Genomic DNA, 18290 nt, shown 5'->3' with positions numbered 1-18290 from the left:
ACAAAAAAAAAAAAAAAAACGATGTAATATAACAAGGATAAATTACATCTCTCCTTTTTCACTCTTATAGCCTTGTCTCCTTGTTAGCCAATTGGAGAGCTTTTTTGTGACCCATTTTGAGGTTTTCTCCCTTTTTGTAATCACCTCTCTCCTTATTCATTATATCAATGAAATCGTTTCATTTAAAAAAATACATATAACAAGGATCAACACGTTTAGAGCAAATGTTAACCATTATGGGTTGGTCCAGAAGTCAAATAGAAATGACGTTATCCTAATAGATTTGAGGTTACAATTCAAAGCACGGTATGTCGACCATTGTTAGAATATTAAATATTCATTAAATTTCATGATACTAAATGTTATGAGATCGGACTTGCGATATTGTTGTTCTCATCAGATGAGTTGTTGCAGCATCCATTGGTTCAAGCACCTACAGTTAATGAAAAAACATTAACAAATGTTCATTATCTTGGAGAATTGTGTTTGAGGCATCATGGTAATAATGTTGCCTTTGAATCTGTCCTCTTTTGTAGGGTATTGGATGTACAAAGATCAGTAAAAAGGAGAAATGAAGGTTCCATTAATGGGAATTCAGAATCAAGATCATACCTTGAAAAGAAGCTTGTGTTTTGCTTTGGTTCATATGTTGCAGCTCAAATGCTACTTCCTTTCGGAGAAGAAAATTTCCTATCTTCTTCTGAATTGAAGCAGGCACAAGAGGTTCGTTTGATTGAGCTCTCTAGAATATTCGTCAATAATCTTGTTAACTATTGAGCTTTTATATAACCCTGCCCCACCCCACCAAATCTGATCTGTCGTAGATTGCAACAAGAATGGTGATTCAATATGGCTGGGGGCCAGATGATAGTCCAGCAATTTACTGCCGAAATAATGCGGTATACTATTTTCTTCATAGCAAAAACTTAATTGTGTGATACTTCTGCTATTGTTTAATAGATTTGGTCATTACTCGCGGAGCATTTGGAATCTGAGTGGACCAATTATTTTTCTATGGGAAACAATTGAGTTCCCTCCAAGAAAAACGTGCATGGAGGATGATTGGGTTCAGTAATTGCATATCACTACTGCCAAAACTGATAATTCTAGTTTCCTCTCAGGGATCACATGCCATTTTTTTTTAAAGGAAACAAGAAATTTTCATTGATGTAATGAAAGAAAAGGAAAAACAATGCAGGAATTAAAAGAAAAATAGCAAAGGTAAAAACCAAAATTATCAGCGAACAGGGGGAGTTATAAAAATCTCCCAATTCTTACAAATATCTTGTAACAAGAAGCTAAGTATTTGAAAAGAGCACACCACTGTGAAGCCTAAATCTTGTCGTTTCAAAACACTACCCAATGCTTGTGAGGTCTTGCCCACTACCCATTCCTTTTTTCTTTTTCTTGCATAAATATTGTTATTTTTCTCCTCCCGAAGTTCAATCTTTCTTTGTTATTTGTAAAGCTGCTCAAAGAATCCGGATCGTGAAACCTCTTTTTTGGCTCCTCTGATTTTTCATTGTTATTTGATATCTGCTCAAGCTACTTTGTATGGCTCTGATTTATTGATGTCATCCACCTTTGGCAATGGCATAGGTTGCTTCTTTGAGCATGGGTGATAACTATGAATATGAGATGGCGGCTAAAGTTGAGAAGGTATATTTTCAATTGTGCCTTATTTTGCACATATGATGAGTTAATCTTATTTGATTCCTACTTGGTAAAAAAAAAAAAATCTTAATCTGCTTGTAATTATTTAATTAATCTTGCTCTTGTTTGCTTTTCTAGATTTATGATTTAGCATATTGTAGAGCAAAGGAAATGCTTGGGAAAAACCGTCAAGTTCTTGAAAAGCTTGTTGAAGAATTACTCGAGTTTGAAATTCTTACTGGGAAGGTAAGTTCTCAATTTTGAATAAGTATTTGAATCCTATTTGATATTTTTTCTGAAATGGGTTCTTGATCCATTGGATTATAAACCTACTACTCACCCAACTGACTGTTTAAGAAGTGAGGGGAAAATATGAGAGTACAACTAATGATAGCTTATTCGGGAACCCGAGGTCCATGTTGGTTCTACAAGTGTTTAATTTTCTTCCAAACAATTCAGTGTTCAGATGACACTTAAAATTGTGGTTGAAAAATTATTTTTAAGAATATAATAGATTTGGCAGCAAGTTATTTTCTTAATCAAATTGATGGAAAGTAGGAATAACTCTATCTACTATTGTAAACTGAAATACTATAAGTCTGTTCGTCTTTGTTATATTGAACTTCTGAAGATAAATCTATCTATTAATTTTGATTGAGTTTAGGATGAGTGAAACATATATTATAACTATTAAAAAAAACCAAATTATAATTTTAAGCCAACAGTTCTGTTGAAAGGGCCTGTTAATCTTCTTGGTCCCAATCTGGTTAAGAAGTCATTATTTGTCCATTAAATTGTAGTCTTGTTGATTGAGGTTTGTGTGATATGGACCTTGATTGGCCATTTTGGGAGGAATTCTACTATTAGTGACATTATTGATGACATTTTAATGTTATTATGCGTTTGACCAACTTTCTCTTGGCAGGTCTTGGAAAGATTAATTGAAAACAATGGAGGAACTAGGGAAAAAGAGCCATTTTTTCTTTCTAAATATCACGATAGAGAGGTATATTAAATTACTTTTGCCCACTCTATTTATGATTTAAACTTCTCTTTCTTCTTGGTGAATTGCTGTGATTTCATGTTTTGAGGGTTCGGTACTCGTAAATTCACAATTCTAGCCCGCTCGATTGTTTTGCGTTGAAAATATCTTCATGAGACTTGTTTACTTGTAGTTGTTTTAGAACTCCTTGATTTCTTTGGTCATTTCTGCTAGAACATAATATAATCTATGTGATTTCTGATATCAAACACCAGAAGCATGTATTCAATACAACATCAAGTTAAATGTGTTCATGATATTGTTGATTGTTATGGCTGCTCCATAGTGTTATTTATTTATTTATTTTTTTAATATCTATTTTTCAATTTCATTCAAATATATATATATATATATATATATATATATATATATATTGATGGGAACTTGATATTTTGCGTTCATGTCTGCTAAAAATCATTGATAAGGTACACTAACATTTTACCCATTCACTGTAGCCATTGACTGGTGCATTTCTCGATGGCGGGAACTCTTCGGGCACTGCTTTTTTAAGTCAAGCAACGTAGAATAAGAGAAAAAGGATTTTGATTTGGAACTGAATCATTCAAACGGTTAGTAAAAACCGTCGTAGTGGCACTACAGGAGTTCCTTGTTTGTCATTTTGAGCATAGAGATATAATGTAACCGAGATGTATTGAGTAGAGAGATACAATACGATGTAATGTAGTGTAGAACAAAGTTTTTGGTTGGGCAGAGGCATCGTTTTTCCTTTGACAACCACAAGATTTTGTAATATCTGTTGTACTCAATCTCTGTAAATGTAGTTTGACATTTCAAAGGAATTATTTATGATTGAAAAATTCATCATCTTTGATCCATAGAGTGTAAATCCCATTTTGACCCGCAATTAATTTTCGTTGCGTTTTATTCTCCAAACTTATTGACAAAAATGCAGAAGATTAGATTCATAAAGTATTGTAGATTTTCATGTGAATAATGAAAATTAAAAAACAGAAAAAAAAGTGAGCACCAAATAAATTTATATAGGTGGCTAGATTTGAGCACCAATTTTAATAAATAACCATAAATAAGCAATAGTTATGCATTTTGCACAAATGGTCAAATCAATATTTAGGAGTTTTAAGAAATGGATGATCTTTCAACTTTGCCTTTGCCATATTTCATTTGCAACGACCTATCACACATTAAGGGATTTGAAACCAACTTCATTTTTCCAACATTTAAGGGATTTTTAGTTGTTTTGATATCATAAATGGAGGTAAGAAGCAAGTCCAGACAGTCGTAGATACTCACATTGACCCATCAATGAGAGTGGGACATTAGTGCATACCACACGTCACCATAAATGCAAGGAATTCGAAGTAATGAATCTGATTCACATTCATGATTTGCACGCCTCTCGTTATATAGAAATTGTGCAAACAAGTCTGTTATTATTAGGCTACTAGTGTATTACCACGTGCAATGCACGTATAAATTTTTTTAAATTATAAGGTAACTTAAATTTTATATAATTTCACGTAAAATATTTTAAGTATAATTATTTTAAAAAATAATTAAGATTAATTTTTATATATATTTATTATTATTGACAGCTAATTACTAATAATAAAATGTACTATTTATAATTATTTTTAAAATATATTATTTATAGTTAATTGTTAATGATATATTTTGTAAATAAATAAATTAAAAGTAAAGGAAAAAATTATATATTAATACAAAAGTAAATAGGTATTTTAATATTTTTATTTTTAAATTATTTCAACCTAATATGGGTCCTTTATTTTATTTTTTTAATATTTTGTTTGTTTATTAAATATTTGTTTAGGGCTGACATTTTGTATATGTTGAATTTTTTAACTAAAACTAAATTATTTTATTGATTTAATTTTATATTATAATTAAAATTATTAAAGAAAATTCTTCAAATTATAATATTAGAAAAAAAATGACCAAAAGTTTTATATTCACCTTTTACGATTCTATACAAATTATTGTTTATAATTAATTTATTAATTAACATTTTTTTATATACTGGCTTCTATGATTGTTTTTTTTTCAACAATAAGAACATGAGCTTGTAATTATCTATATTTTAAACAAATATTCTAAATAAAATTGCTAAAAAAACATTCCAAATAAAAAAAATACACTAAAAATAAAAAACATTAGTAACAAAAAAAAAGTCCAATCCTAAACTAAATAAATTGCTAAAAAAGAAACATTCCAAATAAAAAACACCTAATTAGAAAATAACAATAGTAACAAAAAAAATCCAAGTACTTACTATACACTCATCTTTTAGAGTAAATATGCTCATTCTTGAAGATTTTGACAGATACTATTATTCAACTTTGTAAAATTGTGGAATGGTATGTTACAAACCTCGTATTCGAGATATGTAGATTCAACATATGCCTCTCTTGCAACTTGATGAATATGTCACAAATATCTCGAGATGTTTTCAAGATTGAATCATCTTTAAGATGTTTTTCAAGGAACTACGAATAAAAAAGTATTGAAATTTGTGAAAAACATGTAGAAGAAAACCTATTTTTTATAGTAGTAGAGGATAAAACGTTACAAAAGCTTTCAAATTCTAAAACTCTTGAAATTCTAGTCTAGTAAATTTTAATTCAAGAAAAAATTAATTTTATGTTGTTGGAAAACTTTTTGCATTCTAACCTTTTATATTCCATGCATTTATAGTATTGATAATTAATAATTAATAATTAATTTAATATTTGTAATAATATATTAATGGCATAATTTGTAAATTTGTAAATTTAGTAAAGGGCAAAAGTGTCCAAAAATGTTTTTCCTACATCCTACCTTTTTAATATAATATAGATTTGAAGATAGGGATGTGAAATGAGTTCTAACAATTCTGTCGAATGATTTAAGGAGCGATTGCTACATCGTTGTGGATATTGCCTCGGTAGATATAGACATTGACCCCATAAATGGGGGTACGACACCAGCACTATAAGTACTAACATTAACCCAGAAATGGAAGTGTGATACCATTGCAGATCACTATGTCTCCGTTCACAGGTTGATTATGGGGATTGGGTATATTAGGAATCATTTTAATGGTCTCTTCAACTTGATTCTCTTTTTTATATTCTCTTTGTATTCTTAACCTTTGCTCACGTCTTACCCTTCTAAGGGTTCTTTCTATCTCGGGATCAAACTCCATGCAAGCCAAAACCTATGCTCATACACAAAACTCAACCCTTCAAGGTTAGGTATAACAAATAAAATCTCGAGGAACAGAGGTATGCAGTAATAACAATATGAAACAATTAACTTGAAAAGAAAATAATTTTTCAAAATAAGTCCTTGCAATGGTGCAAAAAACTTGTTGGAGACTTTTGATTCAAAATGAATTTGATGAAATGTTTTGAACTTAATCGAGTTTTATAGGTAAAAATGGTTAATAAAGTAGTGATTTAGTTTTGCAGATATCAAGATACTGAATAAATGCAACCCCTTTGCTTCATGCCTTGGTTTTGAAAGAAATAACACTGGTTAAAAAGCGCCAGATGTTAGTTGACACTTTTCTAGAAATTGAATCTACTCTTATCACGAATTGCTTTTGGTTGTTTCAGAGCCTAGGGTAACCATTGCCATATGTCTATGCATGGTTACAATCGTAGAAAATTATTATCGACTAACCACTTTTATGGGTCAGATACCTATGTCTAGGATCATATTTTATGTACTTATGTCCAAGTCACATCCCATATTAACTCTCAACTAAATTACCTAACCTAGCTCTTTTAGTATTAAGCTTTCGTTTAGCAAAACTCCAGAGTGGCCAACTAAGAAATTTCTTGAGAGATAAATTGAAAAGTTAACCAAGAAGGCTCCAGGCACTACCTACGTTTTTTTTTCTCCAGTGTTAAAATTAAATAGATTTTTCTAGGACATTTCATAGAGAGGTTGAAAACTAAATTAGTTGACAATGAAAGTAATGCAAATGCTCATAGAATAAGGAAAAAAAAACTTGCGATTGATTAAAGTTAAAGATTAAAAAAATACAACAAGTCCTAGCTTACATTTTTCTCTTTCGAGTTTTAAGGGAGTTACAAAAACTTGTTCGCGATATTATTTACCTCCAAAGATAAGAGACACGTGCAAGTGTACCTGGTCACAAGTAATACAAGGAAATAATTCAAGGTCGAATCTTGAAGGACTTGTGCTTTCAAAATGAGTTTAGTGAGATAAATGTTTCAAACTGCAATTGTAGTTTATGGAAAAAAACGAATGATAAAATTGTGGTTTGTGTTTGCAAATATCAAGCTTCTTTATAAAACACAACTTCTTTGCTTCCTGCCTTAGTTTTGAAAAAAAATTAAGAGAATACACACTTGAGGGGAAAAGAGTCAGGCGCTACTTGGCAAGTTTTGGAAATTTGAGTTCTACTATTCCATGAACCGCTTTTAGTCGCTGTAGAGCCTAGGGTAACATACTATCATATTTCTATGTGTAGTTACAATTGTAATATATAATTATCAACTCATTTGTTTTTATGGGTCAGAGGGCCTATGTCTAAGACCATGGTTTATGCGCTTATGTCTAAGTCACATCCCATATTGGTTTCATAATATTTTACCTGACCTAATCTTGTCAGTATTAGACTTCTGTGCATAGATCAATTCCTCAATGGCCAACCTAAGAAATGATTTGAAGAAAAGTTTTTAGAAACCAACCTAGAATTGCGTTAGGCGCAATTTGGATTTTTTCCCGACCGTGTTGAAATTAAATAATTTTTGTTAAGACATTCTACAAAGAGGTTGAAAACTAAATTAATGTATAATTAAAGAAAGGAAAACACACAAAAACATGAGAGAAATATTTTCCATTGATTAAATTCAAATAATAATAAAGTACAATGAGTTCTAGCTTAACCTTCTTCTCTTTCAAGCTTGAAGGGAGTTTAAACTCGCTAAAGAATGATAAAGAAATGAAATAGATGAAGAACAAATGAAAAGAACTTGAATTAAAACGAGACAAAATGTAACAAAACTTAGAGTTTCGAAATACTAAAATAATAAAGGGAAATGAACTACAACGAACACAACTGAGTTATAAGTGTACGGAAACAAACAGGGCCTACTGTTGTTTTCTAAACAAACCCGAATTTGATCCCTTATAAGCTGGCTGTAGTTGAACTCGATCCCCTTCATTAGGTAATACACCATCATCACCTTGTTTCGCTTGATGAAGGAATTGTGAGAGGTAGGAATCAATCGGTTCTTGACAACATAATACCACACTGTGGCCTTTTCATTAAGATTAAGCAGTGTCAAAGAAAGAGTTCTCCTTGGCGATATGGTCTATGTCTTCTTTGGCCTACACACGAGCCTTCGCGTCTTCTCAACTTGCTCATCGATGGGTGCACAATGAGCTCATTTCCTTCTGCATTGAAAGTATCAGGCAAACCCAAATAAGTATTAATGACGGCGAGGGAGAAACTTACAAAACTTAGCTCGTATGTGCATGCCATTTCCTCTATGGGGTGAATGACAACATAAAACTCCTTCACCAACTTCTTGGAAATACGTGTAGGTGGTACAAATAAGGTCTCCCATGCATGCTCCACAAGTTGATGTTTCACATACTCTGGGATAGACTTTTGTTCCTCATCGAAGTCCTTCTCAACTAAGAGCTTTCGGTCTGTAAAATTCAACTTTTTAACTTCTATCGATCCCTCTTAGCTCTTGCTGGTCGTGGCGCGGTTACTTCAGGCTCTACTTCATCCGACCCTACCGAGTGATCTTCAGCCTCTTCAACTGGCCTAGCCTTTTTGGCTTTTTTAGATGAACTGCTACCCGCTACTTTCTAGGCTTTCAAACGTGCTTAAGCCTTGAGATTTGGTTGAAACTTCCCACCAAGACAGGAGGAACTTGGAGCTTAAGCCTTGAGATTTGTTGAAAAAATTGATCTTTTGACTCATACCAAGTCGATTTTGACTGAGAAAACTAATTTGGGAGATGTCCGTATGCCCTTGTATCAAAATTCACATTTCATTAACAAGCCTTTAAAAAGCGCTAGCCATTTCTTTCCTGTAGAATGGAAAAACGTGAGTTTGTGCCATATTTGATTAAAAAAGATCTATTTTTATCTCAAAACGTTCTACTTTGCATTATGAAAAAATAATAAGTTTTTCTCCTCTTTAACAATATTTAATTACTTTTAACAAAATATGAGAAGAAAAGGATCATTTTTATATCCAAACATGTCCAGAAAAATAAGCTTTTTACCATGAAAAATCAAACCATCAAAAAAGCAAAACTAAGTTCACAATATTCGTGGTCGACTACTTCACCAAATGGGCAGAAGCAGAACCATTGGCTACTATCATCAAGCAGAAGGTGACAAATTTCGTATGGCGAAGCATAATATGCAGTTGGGGATAACAAACGTGATCATCTCAGATAATGTCAAGCAGTTCAACAACGCTAGCTTTAGATGCTTCTGCTTCGATTTGGGAATCAAGCACCTCTGTTCTTCCCCTTTTCATCCCCAAACCAACGGACAAGTGGGAGCATTCAACAAATTATTAAGAAAACCTTGAAGGCCAAGATAAAAAGGTTGAAAGGCTTGTGGGCCAACGAACTCCCTAGTGTCTTGTGGGCTTAACAGATGACTTCTTGGACGTTGACAGGGAAGCCTCCTACTCCCTTTCCTTTAGGATGGAAGCTGTCGTTCTAATAGAAATGGGTCTGTCAACCATTAAAGTGCAAGAATTTAAGGAAAGAAGGAATAACTAGGCCATCTGAAACTCTCTAGACCTACTGGAAGAAGACCGGAAGCGGCGCAACTACGAGTTGCCCAGGAATTGAGCCGCTAAATACTACAATTTCCGAGTAAAAATGTGGAAGTTCGAAGTTGGGAACTTGGTGTTTAGGAAAGTCATGTTGAACACCAAGAACCCCACCAATGGAGCACTCAGCCCCAACTGGGAAGGCCCATATAAAATCACCAAGGTCATTCGACCAAGGAACTATGCACTCGAGGACCTTCAGGGAAAAGCAATGCGACACGTTTGGAATGCGAGCACCTCCGATTCTACTACCCCTGAGAGACGAGCTGACCAAGCTATCAACTATGTAAACGTCTTTTTTAGATTACCGAAATAAAATGAGAAACTACTTTAATTCTACAAGTCTAAGCTTGTGTTGTAACCATAAGATCCGAGGCAACAGTCCTTGTCACAAGGATTGTCCCTCGGGTCGAGGGAAAGACTACGACTAAAATTAAAAAAACTCCAGAAAATCACCCCAAAGATGCTAAATACGGAAAGCATAACTAAAATTGTACTGCACAGAAAAAGCAACACTGGATAGATAACAAATTATAAATTTTCATTAGAATTTAAGGACTACAAGAAAACTGGAGAAAGTAATAAAAGGCACTTGCTTATGTTAAGGGTGTCTCTCGTGTTGACAAAGGAGGATGCCTCCCTATGCCCACCAACGACAAATGTTTCCCTTGGGACGACGACAGTCTCACCAAAATGCTCATCCCCTTCCATCAAATAACCTCCTCTGATTGAAGGACCAACTCCCTTCGTTAGCAGCGTCACTCCCTTAGCTGGACAGGGTGCCCTCTCAACACGTTCCGCATGGCAGCCCTTACTCGATGGCGACGTCCTCCTCTGTTGCTTGTGTCGAGTGGCCTCTGCACTCATCTCCCAGCGTTCTGATCTAAGAAGGAAGGCCTGAGCGTGGCCACCCTCTCCCGAAGGGTGTTGCTCTCATAATGGAGGATATCAATTTCTGTCTGAAGCTCAGCATTCTCTGCCTCAACTGTAGATGAGGGGTGTCCATAGGGATGTGATCGTTTCCACAATTTCAAGACATCGTTTATCAAAAACCCAAGAGGCTATCCCTCCATTTAAACCAAGATTAATACATCCTGACCGTTAGATCCGAAAATCATCCGATGGTGAGGAGAGCGCCTGAGAAGGAGCGGGACGACGTCACGAAAGACTGCATTGTAATGCCGACAAACACACATAGGGATGTGCGCGACGTAAATACAAGAAAGGCATTGGAAACCAGACTGATCTGTTGACTTCAAGTTCAAGCGCCTCCAAAAAGGGGGTCAAGTACCTCCCTACATACGACCACCAGAAAGACATTCTTCCTCTAGAAACCAAAATTCCAAGGCCTAATTTCTAGTAGAGGACCCAGCCAACACTCCCATTAGGAAGCTCACTTTGCTTATGGAAATCAAAATTCCAAGGCCCAATTTCGAGTAGAGGACCTGACCAGGGTCCAACTTGAAAGCTCACTCTGCCTCTAGAAACCAAATTTTCAAGGCCTAATTTCGAGCATGGGACTAAACCAAGGCATCCACTTAGAAACTCACATTTCTTCATCAAATTTTCGAGGCCTAATTCTGAGTAGAGGATCCGACCCCATTCAGAAGCTGACTTTGCCTCTTGAAACAAAAATTTCAAGGTATAATTTCGAGCAGAGGACCCAAAACTTAGTTTGCCTTTGAAATAAAAATTCCAAGACCGAATTCCGAGTAGAGGACCTGGCAAAGGCTCCTACTCGGAAACTCACTTTGCCTCTAGAAAACAAAATTCGAAGGCCTAACTTCGAGTAGAGGACCCAGCTAGGGTACCCACTTGGAAACTCACTTTGCCTCTAGAAATGAAAATTCGAAGGCCCAATTTCGAGCAGAGGACCTGACCAAGACTCCTACTTGGAAGTTCATTTTGCCACTTGAAACCAAAATTCTAAGGTCTAATTCTGAGAAGGGGATCCGGCCAAGGTTCCTACTTGGAAACTCACTTTTCTTTTGGAAATAAAAATTCTAAGGCCCAATTCCGAGCAGAGGACCTAGCTAGGGCTCCCACTCGAAAACTCACTTTGCCTCTAGAAATCAAAATTCCAAGACTTAATTCCAAGTAGAGGACCCAGCTAGAGCTCCCACTCGGAAACTCACTTTGCCTCTAAAAATCAAAATTTCAAGGCTCAATTTAGAGCAGAGGATCCAGCCAGAGCTCCCACTCGGAAGCCCACTTTGCCTCTGGCAATCAAAATTCAATAGCTTAATTCCAAGTAGAGGACCCAGCCAAGGCTCTGACTTAGAAACTCACTTTGCCTCTGGAAATCAAAATTCCAAAGCCTAATTTCGAGTAGAGGACCCGGCCAGGGCTCCTACTCCGAAACTCACTTTACCTTTGGAAATTAAAATTCTAAGGCCTAATTTCGAGGAGAGAACCTAGCCAGGGCTTCCACTCAAAAACTCACTTTGCCTATGGAAACTAAAATTTAAAGGCCTAATTCCAAGCAGAGGACCTAGCCAGGGCTCCTACTCGGAAACTCACTTTTCTTCTAGAAATCAAAATTCCAAGGCCTAATTTCGAGTAGAGGACCCAGCTAAGGCTCCCACTCGGAAGCTCACTCTGCCTCTTGAAATCAAAATTCCAAGGCCCAACTCAGAGTGGTGGATCCATTTAGGAATCCCACTCGGAAACCCAGTATGCCTACAGAACTTCACTTCACCTTCGGAGGCACTAAAATACCGAAGCCAAATTCTAATACCATGACATAAATAAGAAGCACACTACAGACGACTCCTCCATTAAAAATGCAATGATGGAGAATTTGATGGTGGGGGGGGGGGGGGGACTCAGAAGGGCAGTATCAGTAGGAAATAAGGTACATGACTGGCGTTATGCTGAACGCACGCACTAAACGTGGTAACAATTCTATAGATGCAAGCGCACACCTGTCAGAGTAATATAAAATGGATGGAGTATCCAAGTATCGATCCTCAAGGACTTCTAAATCATTTCCAAACTCTAAAGTTTTAATGAATAGTGAACGTTGAAATGAGTGATTTTTGTAAAATGGGAAGTGGTCACAAATAATGGTTTTGGATTTGGGATTTGGTCTTATAATAGTAAAACCTAGCCCGAATTACTTCAAGTTAGCGAACAAAGAATCAAGGATATGCTAAGGACGATATGCATTTTACTTTAGGAACCAACGACTACGCTTTTCACTTGACTTATGTCTAAACAAGTTCAAAGTCCTAAGACATTCCCTAATATGTCTATTATGAGAGATATCTTAGTTTTAGGATGGAAATAGTCGCAACCTCGGGTTAAGGTCCTATGTCTAGGCTACTTAAGCGGAACCCTTATGTCTAAGGCGCTCCTCTCTTCGGTTTAACCACTCAACAATGCAAATAAGCAACCTTTTCAGTATTGACTTGTTAAGACTTACAGTGGCCTTCTCTAAATCCTAACTTTTTGGGAAAACATGTTGAGCAATGAATGGAAAGCAAAAACACTACTTCTTAGCAACCCTTTTTAGACATAAAAGGCTAACTATCCATAACCGGGCTAGAGACGGGAATTTAGAAAGACATATTGAAGAAAATACAGCAAGTAAAATGGTTGAAATTGAAATGCATGTGTGAACAACAAAAGTTAACTAACGGAGAGTTTTTATCGGGATTGAGAGCTTCGCCCTTCTCTTTCAAGCAAGGGGGAGTGTCACGTGCTCTTTCCTCCAAAAACACAACTCTCTTAACTAAAAATAAAGTAAAGGAAAAGGGAAGATAAGCAAAGTGCTGGATTTTTATATATTTGAATAAGTAGAAAATAACTAAGTACAAATGGAAACAAAACAAAGCTCAATAAAGGAATGTAAAGTGCTCGGGATTTAAAAACCAAAAGCAACTAATGAAAGCAACTCAAAAGTACTTAGAAAGCAACAAAGAAACACTAAAAATGATCAAGAGAAGGAAGCAAGGCTTGATGCATTTGGTGGAGAAGCTGCTGGAATTTATAGCTGTGCAGAATTGGTTAGGTAGGTCCTAAAACGATGGTGAATCACCCATTTCCAACTCTTTTGACTGATCAAATCTTGCTCAAACTGATAGTGGAACACTTCTTCTACACGTATGCATCGGTTGGAACCACCAAAACGCATGGGAAGACGCGTTTCATTAAGGGCAAAGTTGGAAGAAAAACTGTTTTTCTGCAGGCTTCCGAGGCGCTTGGTGTTGTGGGCATGCTTGTCCAGGGTGTGTTACCCATGGCCGCATGTCCAAACCATCCTCACCACTCGCTTTCCTTTCATGTCTTTAAAGCTTTCTAGTGTAATTTTCTTGTATCGGGTTTTTGGGGTTGTAGGTGAAATTTGGCCGAGCGGCTTTGGAACTAGGTGTGTATTAGTAAGATATGTAAGCATGCCAAATTTCAAGCCAATCGGAGTTCACACGGGCCCTGTAGGCCACCGAGTGACTCCTCGCCACTTAGGACATCTACACCTGCCACACGAAAAATGCCCAAAGTGAATCATCAAGCTTCAAAGACCAATCCCTACGGTTAAGATTTACAATTTTTTCTAAAATGTTTTTTATCTCCCTATTAGATATTTCGGCTAACCCATTCGACTGAGGATGATATGTTGTTGCAACCCTATGACGCACATTGTATTTAGTCAGCAACTTTTGCATAGACCTATTCACAAAATGAGCCCCCCCATCGCTTATCAGACAACGCGGGGTTCCATAACGCGTAAAAATGTGCTTTTGCAGAAAACGAATGACAACTTTAGAATCATTGGTAGCAGTTGCAATGGCTTCTATCCATTTCGAAACATAATCTACTGCTAACAATATATAAAGCTTACCATTAGAAGATGGAAATGGACCCATAAAATCTATACCCCACACATCAAATATTTCAATCTCCAGGATCGGGGTTTGAGGCATTTCGTGGCGTTTAGATATATTACCTGTCCGTTGGCATTTGTCACAAACCTGGACAAACTTATGTGCATGTTTGAACAGAGTGGGCCAAAAGAACCCACTTTGCAAAACTTTGGCTGCGGTTTTGTGTCCTGCAAAATGTCCTCCATATGGAGACATATGACAAGCGTCTAATATCGCCTCGTGCTCTTCTTCTGCGACACACCTGCGTAAGATATTGTCAGGTCCTAGCTTATATAAAAAAGGCTCATCCCAACGATAAAATCGAACTTCATTTAGAAATTTCTTTACCTGTTGCTTGTTGAACTCATAAGGAACTATTCGACTTACCAAATAATTTGCTATATCGGCATACCACGGAACTGAATCAACTCACAAGAGTTGCTCGTCAATAAACTGTTCACGTATAACAGTTCCATCATCACAGAGCGGGGATTCCAATCTAGACAGGTGATCAGCAACTTGGTTTTCAGTACCCTTCCTGTCCCTAACTTCAATATCAAACTCTTGAAGTAACAAAATCCACCGTATCAAACGTGGCTTCGCATCTTTTTTAGCAAATAAATATTTTAAAGCAGAATGGTCGGTAAAAACAATGACTTTTGTGCCTATTAAGTAAGACCTAAACTTATCAAAGGCGAACACAACTAACTGCTAACAGTTCCTTTTCAGTAGTAGTGTAATTAAGTTGTGCACCGGTCAGAGTCTTACTAGCATAATACACAGGATGCAAGATCTTGTTTTTACGTTGTCCTAACATAGCTCCTATTGCATAATCACTGGCATCACACATGAGCTCAAAAGGTAAATCCCAATTAGGTTCGATAATTATAGGGGCTGAACTTAAAGCAACTTTCAACATTTCAAATGATTTTAAACAGTCATCATAAAAAACAAATGGTCTATCATGTTCTAACAATTGACACAAGGGTTTAGAAATTTTATCAAAGTCTTTCATAAAGCGGCGGTAAAATCCCCCATGCCCTAAAAAACTTCTAATCCCTTTGACATTTGTAGGAGGAGGTAGCTTTGAAATGATGTCTATCTTAGCGTGGTCTACCTCTATTCCTTGCTTGGAAATTTTGTGACCCAAAACAATACCCTCTTGTACCATGAAATGACACTTCTCCCAATTTAGGACTAGGTTTGTTTGTTCACATCTTTCCAAGACTCTCTCCAAATTAACTAAACATGCGTCAAAAGTATTTCCAAAAACAGAAAAGTCATCCATAAAAACTTCTAGAATATTTTCTACCATGTCAGAGAAGATGGCCATCATACACCTCTGAAAAGTCGCGGGTGCATTGCATAGTCCAAAGGGCATTCGCCTGAAAGCTAACGTACCATACAGACACGTAAATGTTGTCTTCTCCTGGTCTTCTGGAGCAATAGTAATTTGATTATAACCCAAATATCCATCTAAAAAACAATAGAAATCCTTACCTGCCAGACGGTCGAGCATCTGGTCAATAAACGGTAGAGGAAAATGGTCTTTCTTCGTTACCTTGTTGAGTTTGCGATAGTCAATGCAAACTCTCCACCCACTCACAGTTCGGATTGAGATGAGCTCATTCTCCTCGTTGGCCACCACGGTTATACGCCCTTTCTTTGGTACACACTGTACTGGACTTACCCAGCTGCTGTCGGATATTGGGTATATAACACCGACGTCAAGCCATTTAAGAATTTCTTTCCTTACAACCTCTTTCATCTTCGGGTTCAACCGCCTTTGACTCTCAATAGAGTTCTTAGCATCTTCTTCCAATAGAATTTTGTGCATGCAAAAGGCCGGGCTTATCCCTCGGATATCTGCTATCGTCCAACCAATGACCTTTTTGTGCTTCTCCAAAATCTGCAATAAAGAATATTCATTAGCAGGTGATAAATTGGAAGCTATAATAACTGGTAAAGTGTCGTTATCCCCTAGATACGCATATTTCAAATGCGACAGCAATGGCTTCTGCTCCAACGTGGGTGGTTCCACTATGGACGGAAGTAACAACTTGCATTCTTCTTTTTGTATTTTTTCAACAGGATTAGTCACATCTTCCGGTCCTTCTACTATCTTATTAAGCTCTTCTTCAATCTTTGTAACTAACAAGTCATAAAACTCATCAAACATAACAGGATTCAAGCTATTTAGAGTAGAGCATTCTTCAAAGTCTCCTGGTAATTTCATGGCGTGTAGAACGTTAAATTTAACTTCTTCATTATTTACCCTCATTGTAATTTCTCCCTTCCTCACATTAAAAACTGTATCCCCAGTGGCTAGAAATGGTCTTCCCAAAATAATGGGAACGTCTAAGTCCGCCTCGCAATCTAGAATGATAAAGTCTGCAGGGAAAATGAATTTGTCTACCTGGACTAAAACATCTTTTATCTTTCCCTCAGGTCTTATGATAGATCTATCTGCTAGTTGGAGGGTAACCGTAGTAGGTCTAGCTTCTCCTATGCCTAAAGATTTGAAAACTGATAATGGCATAAGATTAATGCTAGCGCCTAGATCACATAATGCCCTGCCTAAGTTTTTTCCTCCTATGGAACATGGAATGGTAAAACTGCCAGGATCGTTACACTTCATGGGTAGCGGGCTGCCTACAGCTTCACTACTACATTTTGTCATGGCTACCAGTTCATGCTCTCCTATCTTTTTTCTTCCTAGAAACTATATCTTTCAAAAACTTAGCATAATTTGGCATCTGTTCTAGAGCATCTACTAATGGTAATATTTATATGCAATTGTTTTAAAATATCTAAAAATTTTCTAAACTGGGAATCATTATTTTTCTTAACTAATCTTTGTGGAAACGGGGGAGTAGGGGTAAAAGAAGGTTGTACCTGTGGAGGAACACTCGGGGTGTCCTCATTACCTTTTCTAGTATTTTCTTTTTCTGGTGTTGTTGGATTTTCTGGTATCTTTACAATTGGTTTAGTGGACGGAATCTGTACATCTGTTGTTGGCATTGTTGGTCCATCATATGCCAGTCCACTCCTAAGGGTGACAGCTTTGCACTATTCTTTCCCTTCTCGTTTTGGTAATTCAGTATGGCCTGGAAAAGAACCTTGTGGTCTATTCTTCAATTCATTGGCGAGCTGTCCCAATTAGGTCTCGAAATTCCTCATTGATGCCGCTTGGGATTGTATCACTGCGTCGGTTCGGGCCATGTACTCCTTCATCATATTCTCAAGATTTGAGTTGTTATTTTGAACTGGTGGAGTCTGTGTTCTCTGATTGTACTGCTGTTGCGGCGGCGGGATGTATTGCTGTGTAGGTGGAACATAGGGCTGCTTGTTCTGCTGGCTCTGCCCTTGATTAAAACCGCTCGAACCTCCTTGACCTTCCCATGAGAAATTAGGGTGGTGCATCCAACCTGGGTTGTAGGTGTTCGAATATGGGTTAAAGTTCCTATTGTTCCCATGTCCTACATAAAAAACGGAAGCAGGGTTATGTGGACAATTATCATAGATATGGTTTTCACTGCAAAATGAACAAATAAGATCGTTGACTTGGCAAACAGGGGCAGGAGTGCAATAATCCGACTGCACAGGTTGTATCGGCGTGGCTAATGGATTTTTTATTCCCAATGCCATCTCTTTTAGCCTCTGGTTCATTGTAACCATCTCTTTTTGCATCGAGGTCGCAATGTCCAGAGCCAAAACTTCAGCTGGATCTTGCTTCTTTGGTGCTGCCCTAGATCTTTGCGAACACCATAGTTTGTTGTGTGAAGCTAAGTCATTTAGGATGTCAACTATCTCGTTGAATGTCTTCTTTGTAAAGGCTCCGTTGGCAGCATTGTTTAGCATCATCTTAGTAGGATGATCTAAACCTCTAAAGAAATGTTCTATCTGGATGCATGCCGGC

General features: G+C 36.8%; 1 protein-coding gene across 1 annotated transcript in view; it reads left to right on the top strand.

Annotated features, from left to right (window-relative positions):
* EMB2458 (FtsH extracellular protease family) overlaps positions 1–3531 on the top strand; it is a 44532-nt gene extending 41001 nt beyond the window's left edge. Inside the window, 7 exon segments of the mRNA XM_022302978.2 lie at positions 537–560; positions 562–723; positions 825–899; positions 1600–1659; positions 1792–1899; positions 2579–2659; positions 3151–3531. Of these exon segments, the coding sequence (XP_022158670.1) occupies positions 537–560; positions 562–723; positions 825–899; positions 1600–1659; positions 1792–1899; positions 2579–2659; positions 3151–3219 (579 nt within the window). The 3' untranslated portion in view covers positions 3220–3531.
* The last annotated feature ends 14759 nt before the right edge of the window (positions 3532–18290 follow it).

Source organism: Momordica charantia (assembly GCF_013281855.1).
Source record: "Momordica charantia cultivar OHB3-1 chromosome 6 unlocalized genomic scaffold, Mcharantia_2.0 BLBB01000006.1, whole genome shotgun sequence".
Lineage (NCBI taxonomy): Eukaryota > Viridiplantae > Streptophyta > Magnoliopsida > Cucurbitales > Cucurbitaceae > Momordica > Momordica charantia.
The sequence above is the reverse complement of the archived record's forward strand: the minus strand, read 5'-3'. Positions and strand labels throughout refer to the sequence as shown.